At 44.3% G+C, this 9153-nt stretch overlaps 1 protein-coding gene across 4 annotated transcripts; it reads right to left on the bottom strand.

The window, feature by feature from the left end:
• Positions 1-766: 766 nt before the first annotated feature.
• On the bottom strand, positions 767-7635 carry trim59 (tripartite motif containing 59). 4 transcript variants are annotated; one of them, XM_023351670.1, is made up of 6 exons: positions 7548-7628; positions 7194-7228; positions 5166-5457; positions 4874-5095; positions 4581-4790; positions 767-1811 (listed from the first exon to the last, which is right to left on the bottom strand). In XM_023351670.1, exons 1-6 carry the CDS (start codon positions 7611-7613, stop codon positions 1212-1214), a joined length of 1425 nt encoding a protein of 474 aa, XP_023207438.1. In that variant the 5' UTR covers positions 7614-7628; the 3' UTR covers positions 767-1211. The 4 variants fall into 4 exon arrangements, with proteins under 4 accessions (XP_023207438.1, XP_023207439.1, XP_005808067.1 ...); XM_023351671.1 differs by having other exon boundaries at positions 5166-5454; XM_005808010.3 differs by lacking the exon at positions 7194-7228 and having other exon boundaries at positions 5166-5454; positions 7548-7635.
• Positions 7636-9153: the final 1518 nt, after the last annotated feature.

The following is a 9153-nucleotide window of genomic DNA, read 5'->3' as shown; positions in this document are numbered from 1 at the left end:
TGTTTCAAACTGAAATGTAGAACATGCCACCAATGTAAAGCAGATACATGTTGATCACAATAGAAGGACGATGCAATATCTAGGAAGTGGCTGCAGTTGTAAAATGTTAATATAGCTACTGTAATGTTCAATTTCTGAAAAAAAAAAAAAAGATGAATGGCGTGCATGTTAATGGAGAGATTTAAGTGTAACAATTTTTTTAACACGTCTTTAGTTTATTTTTCTCAACCTGGAAAGACGTCTGATATTGGACCGGCGAGATGATCCAAAGGTGTCATTTATGAACTTGCACTAGCTGTCCAGTAGGTGGCACCACATGGTGTGACAGTCTGAAGTCTGATTTCACAGTTTAATGGAAGCTTGAAAGATGTAATTCTGCAAATTTTATTACATGAATTATTGAATATTTAAAAAGGTTTATAGGAAAAAAAACAAAACCTACAGGTTGCAACAAATTTTTACAGTTTACATTTATTTTGTTTCAGAGGGCTGTGTGCTGTGGTTTTGCCACATTTCAAAATCCCAGTTTACATCAAACCAACATGGTAAACAAGGCGCCATGATGGACTTTGTTCTGAGGCAGATTTTCAAGATGCGCCATTTCCTTGAAAGTCCTGGTCCTGGGAGAAACGGGGAGGCAGGATAATTAAAGGCACAGATTGGGAGTCGCTCCTTATGCAACACATTCCTCCATTATTTGTTGTAAACAGTCTAGTGTGGTAAGGTGCACATGCAACGTGTCCAATAATGTCAGAAAGATCTGATGCAAGTTTCTGCAACTTTTATTATGAGTGGAAGTAATATAATGAGAAGAAAGTAACACTTATCAAAAATGAATATTGCTACATAATGTGTGATTATAGAGTGAAACACCCAGGAAATGAACGTGAAACCTGCACATCTGCTGCTGCTGCAGCATTTCTCCTCTGATTGTCTTCATCTCCTAAGTGTGCTGACAGGAAATGAGCAGAGGAAATTCTGGCTTAATTAAATTCCTGTTTCGCTGAGAAGGCAAAAAAAACAAAAACCCTTGTTGCTGTTTAGGCTGGACACGACGTAGTGTGTTTTTTTTATGTGAAACTTCAAACATACCTGTTAATGTAAAATCGTAACTAGCAGAAGTAACAAAAGTGAGGCAGTTTTGGTTCTTTGGAACTGGGGAAAAGAGACTCCTCCACGTTCAGACAGTTTGGTTTCCAGTTCGGCCTTCCTCAGCGAGACGTCGACGTTTTAAGTAAAGCAGCCACCTGCTGAACGACTCGGTCTCTGAGGACAGACAGCTGCGAGCTCCACCTCTGCACTGCAGCCCCCATCTCTGCGCACTCCGCCTCCATTGTGTCCCACACGGACGAGACGAGGCTGCCGCTCAGACTCTGGGCCAGCTGACTGAGGCGGGAAAGGAGGGAGAACCCGAGCGACGCGCCTCCGACGGGGTTGGCCCACAACGCCGCCAGCAGCAGCAGCAGGCCCAGCAGAGCTACCGAAGCGGTGGGCTTCAGCTGGCGCCACCTGTCCCAGGCAGGCGGGACAGGCGGGTCTGCCTCTGTGCCGACGCCACCGTCGCATCTGGTGCGGCAGCACAGCTTGGGAACCGGCGCCTGCTCCAGGCTGCTGATGGTCACCGCGGGCCAGTTCTGCTGCAGGTAGGCCGCTGCGCGCGGCGTCACCGACAGGTTGATGCCGGAGGGCAGCGGGGTTCTGATGAACTTCTCCACCCGATCTCTGAACTGATGGACTTTCTCCAAAAACACCAGGGGGGAGTCTTCCTCCTCCACAGACGAGCCCAGAGACACCAGGTCCAACTGCTCCTCCTGAGATCCGCCAACCAATTAAAGCAACACGAAACCATTAAAAACAAAAAAAAATAAATAAAAAGTGGATGATTTGATTTATTATCAGCGTAAAATTTTGATGTTTTGACTCTCGAAACACTTCTTGGCAGCCCTGATAGAAATGTGACAAGCACTAAAATAAATACATCTCTCATTGCATTTTCCTAATCATTGGCAAATGCAACATTATTTTTATTCATTTTCAATCTTTGTCTGAACAATACTGTATTTAAAAATCTGTGTGATTTTATTTGATAGTTTTTATGACTTTTAATACTTCATGTATTTAAAAGGCCACTTTTAATCATCCATGCTCTTCCTCTTATCCGGGGTCGGGTCGCGGGGGTAGCAGCTGGAGAAGGATGGATGGATGGACTCTTGATCTTGTTATATTTAATTTTTATTGTGTGTTTGTCAAATCTCCTGTAGAGTGAAGCATCACTTCACTGTCACCAAATCTGCCTAATGGTATAAATGAAGTTGATTAGTAGAACACTGAAAATGTAATTTGATTATGTTTATAATTTTTCACAAACTCAATGGTAAGTAACTAAGACGGATAAATTGAACTGAACCACAGGGTTCGTAGACTCCCTCCGAGACTCCGCCTCCCAGTGCTCCCTACGAGTCTCCGCCTCCCAGTGCTCCCTCCGAGTCTCCGCCCCCTAATGCCCCAGGAGACTCCTCGTCGCCTCCAGTGGTCCGGCCCCAGCAGCTGGTAAGGTAACACGCACAAGCAGATAAAGGCCAACCACAGTCCCACGTAGAACTTTAGAGTTAACTCTGGCCGGACCCACATACACAGATTTTTTGTCTTCTCAAGGATGTTGGCCATGTCTCCAAAAAGATTTTGAGCTTTATGGCCGACATCGCGAGCCAAGTGGAGCTTCTCAAATACACTCAAGTTTTCTTTTGGAGGTTCCGATGACTCAGAGACTTGAGGTACGATGCTCCACTGGATCCTCCAGACTCAGTCGAAACTCGACATGTTTCGACCGAGCTGCACCAAACTTGGCTTGAGTGATCCTGGTTGGATGCCTGACGATCCTATATCGTCACAGTCTGACGTCATCTAAGCCCCGCCCCCTAAGAACAGGAAGTAACTTTTTTTTTTCTTGGAAAGCTCCATCTCTGGTTCTCTTGATCTAATCAAGGTGATCTTGTGTTGGATGACAGATAACAATTGGGCTCACTTGCTTTAAAGCGCCACGAGTTTTCAATGGAGGGCGTGGCCATGGCGGCGCAGCGCAGTGACAGGTCACGCTGCTGCCATACGTTTGACTCTAAATTCCACAGTTTCGAGCTGAGCTGCCCCAAACTTACTGGGATGGATCCTTATCCAGCCCCGGACAGGAATCCATAAGAATCTTTGGTGGGCGTGGCCTAATTTCTCTAAAGCGCCCCCTAGAGGTTTTTAAATGACCATCGCCAAGCCATGCTTTAACCCAGAATTATGAAACTTGGTACACATATGTATCTTGTCAGGAACTACGAAAAAGTCTCCTGGTGCCATGGTCCAAACTCAACAGGAAGTCGGCCATTTTGAATCATGGCCATCATGTCCATTTTAGTGACATAGTATCTGATCAAACTCGTCCTACAGCGTTTAACATACAGACTTGAAAATCACTCCACACACTCTTGAGGCATAGTAGGTCAAAAGTTCTCCTACAATTTTTTTGTACATCAAAGCATGTGGGCGTGGCTAAGTGTCAAACTTTGACTATTCGCCATGAAACATCAAAGTGCAATAACTTCCACAGACAAGGTCACCACTGCATCAGACTTTCTATGTCTCATTATAGACCAGCCCTGATCACAGTCACATGGTCAATTGGTGACATCACCTAAGCCCCGCCCCCTTCCAACCGGAAGTCCTCCGTTTTTTCTGCCGGATGTTTTACTTTTACTCTTTGTTTCATATGGGTTTAATCCTGTGCCAACTGAAATGATGATGAACTCCGTCAATGCTGGCTGCTGGCTGAACCATGCGGCGTGGCCGTATGGCGAATTGCAATCCCTCTCCGTATGCATACAGTCATCTCTAAATCACATACGAGTCATCTGATTTGCAACAAACTTTTTATGATTGACTTTTGTCAACCTGTAAAGAGCCCAATAGTATTCAATTTTAATTTGACTCCACTGATTCATTCATTTTCATTAAAAACTACAGCATTTGTTATTCATCAGCAGTCATTGTCAACAATTTCAGTAACTCGCCAGTAGGGGGTCAGTATTACTCCACCAAAGATAAAGAGACCGATGGAGAAACGGAGTTTTCAGAGAAATAACTTGCATCAGACAGAGAAAACACAGTGACAAGTCGACACAAAGATGATGAATAACTACATCAGTATTTCGCCAGTAGGGGTCAGTATTACTCCACCAGTGACAAAGAGATCGATTGAGAAATTGAGTTCTCAGAGAAATAGAGTCTGATGTGACCTTTCACCAGACAGAAAGGTCACATTGAGCACCGGTGCAGGAAGTGCGCGAGAGCGTCTGCGGTGGCGAGTGGGCGGCTGTGCTGGGATCCCCGCGTTCGCCAATAGGCCGGAGCGGCGCTGAGCTGCGAGGGCCGTTCGAGGCTGCTTGCAGCTTTAATTCTATTACCTTCTGCTACCTTTTACTGGCCTTAATTTCAGTCAATTTAATTTACTACCTTTTACTACAGCGCGGAAACCCTGTTTTAATTTGTCATGAAATTAACCGATTGATTGCTTATTATGGCAGAGCTTTACACACCTGCAGCTCCTTGACTGTGTGGATGAGGGGGTCGTAGGTCGCGGCCACCTCTGCAGCAGCCTCGCTCAGAGCCTCCAGGTAGGCCTGCTTCTTCCTGGCCAGCACCTCCTCTAAAGAGACAAAAAACTGGTTGACCTCCTGCCGGTCCTGCCTCAGCAGAGCGTCGCAGCGCGCCTTCTCCTGCTCCAGCTGCTCCCCCAGCTCACACACCTGAAACACGGGGGGACAGCGTTACGGTTTAGCCTCTCTCCCCCACAGACTCCCACAGGGCCGCTCAACCTCCCAGCCCCCACCTGACTCCACTTCTGCTCCGAGAGCCTGGCCAGCAGCAGCGCCGGGGTTTGTTTTTCTCTGACAAAGGCCGCCTGCAGGTCGTCTATGGGATGGCCATGGTGCTGGCCGACGGTCAGGCACAGGCCGCAGATCAGCTGCCGGTCCTGGACGCAGTACATGTTGAGCGGCTGCCTGCGGTGCTCCTGGCAGGACGGCGCCCGCGGCTCGCTGTCCCTCTGGTACTGAAACGGCAAGACGCAAATCAGCATGTTTCTTTTTTAGTATGAATATCTCACCCTGAACGCGTCTTACTTTCTCGACGATGGCTCGCAGAGACACGTTGGACGGGAGCGCGTCCACGCCGCTCGGCGGCAGCTCCACCACGCTGCGGCAGTGGGGACATTTTATGGGCAGGCGCAGCGGGCGCCAGATGGAGTAGTTGGTGGACACCTGCAGCAGGTTCTCCAAGCAGTTCTTGCAGAAGGTGTGGGAACACGGCAGGACGCGCGGGTCGGAGAACAGCGAGTAGCACACGGAGCAGGTCAGGTCCTCCTCCAGGCTGTCCATCGCTGGAGGCGGACGGGACGCCGCGGGGTCGCACCTGCTGGGAGGAATTTAAGAACTCGGTGTGTGATTGGAGAAAAAAACAGTTAAAAATAAAATCAGGAGAATCTGAGTGTGGGTGTAATTTAAAACACTTGTCATACAAAGCTGACAATCGTAATAAAAAGAAGAAAAAAAATCTAAATGTGCTGCTTAGTAAAATAACAGTCAGAATGTTAAGTAGGTTTTGGCTCGGTTCTGATTTTTACTGGTAAAATGAAAACAAAACAGTGTCACTTTGTCACCAAGATTGATTTTTTGTTGGGGTTTTTTGCCTAAATTGCTTAGGCCATTACTTTAGCAAGGTGATGATTTTCAAAATGGCTGACCTTATAAGCGTTTCTCCCTTAACTGCAGTGACCTTTAAAGTTTCTTAACTGGGTTTAAAATGCAGCGTTTTATTATTTTCAACCATAAAAACTTCTGCTTTGGTACATTTACCTTTACTCTGCTTTACTTTTGTGAGTTTCAGGTTTCAAACATGTTTTTTAGATTTCAGAACATTAACTAGGTTATATTATTTTAATATCTTTCCACACGTTTTACATGCAGTACTGTGTAGAACATTAAATCATCTTTGTGTTTGTAACATTTATAAACTGTCTCATTCTGATATTGCTCAAGGATTTTCTTTGGACCTTGGATGCTTTTTCCTCTCAGGTATTAGCACCTGGCCAGATTGAGTGGGTGTGTTTTTTTTTTTTTGTTTTTTTTTATTGTTCTTGCTTATTAACCGAGCTGCAGATGGGTTGGGCCCGTGTTGTCATTACACAAACCAGACATCTTCTAGCAACGGAGCAATTTTAAATGGCAGCTACAACAGATGAGCCGGTATATCAACATTTTAAACAAAGGTCCAGTTTTGAAATTGGACTTTTCCTATCCGTCCTTTGCAGTGCGCCGACAGTCAGCTGGCTGACTGAAGACGACTTTACTTTTCATGCATAAACGCTCTTTTTGTTTTTAGAGGGGAAAAGAGCCCAGGAGGAAACAAAAGGCAAATAACCTTTATGAGGATCTTTTCTTTGAGCCCAGTACATATTTAGACGGGTTTTTTTGTTTGTTTGCTAAGCTGCTCATTGAATCCGTCATTAACTGACTTCTCAGCTTAAGGAACAGGTCACAGATGTTGCCAGACCTCTTCTAGAACCAACTTTAAATGGGATACTTTGAGACTTTTCCAGTCATACATATAGAAATATGTATTATTGTTTTAGCTCAATCTATGAACAACATTAAAAATAGACATAAGGTAGTATTTTAGCTCCGAGAAGATGATTCACCAAAAAGGTTACTGGCTAAAAAAAAGAAATTGACGTAGGGTTTTTCTGTTTGTTCTCCCTATGCATGTGTGGGTTTTTCCTGGGTACTCTGGATTCCTCACACTGCTCAAAAATATGATTGTTAGCTTAACTGGTCTCTCCAAATCATTAGCTGTGTGTCTCTAGGTTGCTTGTAACTCATTTATCCAGGCATTCAGAGATTAGAAGACTTTTCTGGCTGATTAGATTACAAAAGGGAAAATTAAATGCAAATGTGCAGCTAAACCTCACCACATTCAGCAGTTTGTTCCTGGGAATATTTGGCTTTAGCAACAAGAAGGCAGCGGAAAACACTTGGCTCATATTACCCCCGATCAGTTATGTTGTTTAGTGTCTCCTCTTGTTACGGCCAGCAGCTACAGTGACAATAAAAGGCCCAGCGCCAGTTCCCAAAAACAACAAACACCGAACTGACCTGAACAGCTGGCAGGAGTCCAGCGGTGGATAAATCTGCGTTATAAACAAAGCTTTGTTCAACATTAATCCCATTTTCAGGATGGCCTTTACAGCCACAGCTTTATTTCTAACAAAGCTCCTCTACACCACAGTTAAATAAGCTATGTACGTAAAATACATTGTATTTTCTTTTTTTTTAACCACACTGTTACTTCCCACCAATACCCCTTTGCGGATAATTAGAAACACGGCATGCGTTGTTTAACTTATTTATGGTTTGTGATTAGTCAGCTAACTCAACTCGTGGTGTACAGCCTGGTAACGAAATGTGACTAATATTGAAATGTTTTAGGAGAAAATAATTCATACTTACCCTATTTTCAGTGGAAAGTGTCCACAACGGTTTCTCCTTTCCGCTTCCTTCTCGTGCTGCTTTCATGCACGTCTAGTAAACTTGCATTTCCAAAACAGACAGGTCGTAACACGGAAGCAACGTTAACATTCAAAACCAGGTAGTTGTATTTTTAACGCGGAAAAAAAATACTAGCTCACGTATGAAACGTTTTCCAATTTTTCGGAGCGTACTGAAAACAACAAAGACGTCAGTTTAGAGGCAAGTTATGATGTTCCTTGAATAATTTGTTGCGTTTATTTCAGAGCTAATCTTTGTGGCGTTTCGGGTGCGCACCATTGCATTCATCTTCACGTTATTCCTTCAGTCACAAAACAAATGCGGTTAAGTGTACAATTGTGTCATTTCACTCGACACAAACCTTTTAAAACGAGTCAAATTTCAGAATCCCACCTCTCTCACACTTGGAACTCGGAACTTCCCATTTTCGGTTACATATTGAACGGAGCATACGTTTCCGACCGCGTCCATTTTTTATTGCGCATGCGGATTAATGGCCAATCGGCCAGTTTAGCCAATAAGGGAGCGTCTTGTCTCTGGTTTGAAACCAGCCAGTAGCTGGAAACGAGCGCTGGCTCTATGTGCACTTTGCTATGTGAAGAAACCTACATATTAAGTTTCTTTATTTGGGTTTGTATTATGGAGATAAAAGTCACAAAGTATATTATGTATGCGTTAATTGCATTATTTTCTGAAAACGTTCCCATCTCCACAGTTTCCATTTTCATGGTTCCCATTTAGGAACCAGAATAAAGGTGACAAAACGAGCCCGTGAACTCGACACGTTTCAAGACGTGGCCCATAAAGTTCTATTGTTGAAATAAAAGGTCATCCTAGGGAGCACAGTCACTGTCTGAAAAGAGAAATTGAACAAGGCGGACCGAGAGTTCGGTTGGTTTTTTACGGTCGCTTCACAAGACAGCATTCAAACCACAGTACTCGATGAAGCATGGTGGTGGCTGCCGCATCATGGGATGTTGGCCCTTTTCACACCGTTTCAAGATCCATTTACTGCACATCAAATCAAGGCACTTACCTCTCATTCATACCATGTTTGGCCCAGATAAATTCTCTTTAGCGGTCTCCCCAGAGTGAGCTGGAAACTCTCCCATCATTAATTTTGTCTTGGTTGCACATGATGTTAGGTACTGAAGCCGAGTTCAATGTTACAAACATATTCTGATGTTTTTGGCTGATTACTCAGTCAACGTGTGCTCAAGTTTTCCCCCCACTCTTAGAAGTTGTAAAATTAATGTACAGCATTTAAAGCTGCAGTATGCAACTTTTTTTTTTTTTTTTTTTTTTTTACATGTTTATGAAAAGTGTCACTAGGTCATGGCAGAATAACTTGAAACCGAATATGTGAGGGAAGGCAACAACCAGAGCTCCTCTACCTCCTCCCTGTAATCCTACTGTGATCTGCAGATTTGCAAAGCTCCCGGCCAAAACACAGCCAACCAAGAACAGGGTCTTAGTGTCATCAGTCATGCTTGTGTACATGCTGCTCAGAACAGACTTTGTCATTCAACTGCACATATAAAATGTACATGAGTGAAATTTAGTTGCA

Source organism: Xiphophorus maculatus, chromosome 18 (assembly GCF_002775205.1).
Source record: "Xiphophorus maculatus strain JP 163 A chromosome 18, X_maculatus-5.0-male, whole genome shotgun sequence".
In the NCBI taxonomy this organism is placed as follows: Eukaryota; Metazoa; Chordata; class Actinopteri; order Cyprinodontiformes; family Poeciliidae; genus Xiphophorus; species Xiphophorus maculatus.
This window is presented reverse-complemented; position numbering and strand designations above follow the sequence as displayed.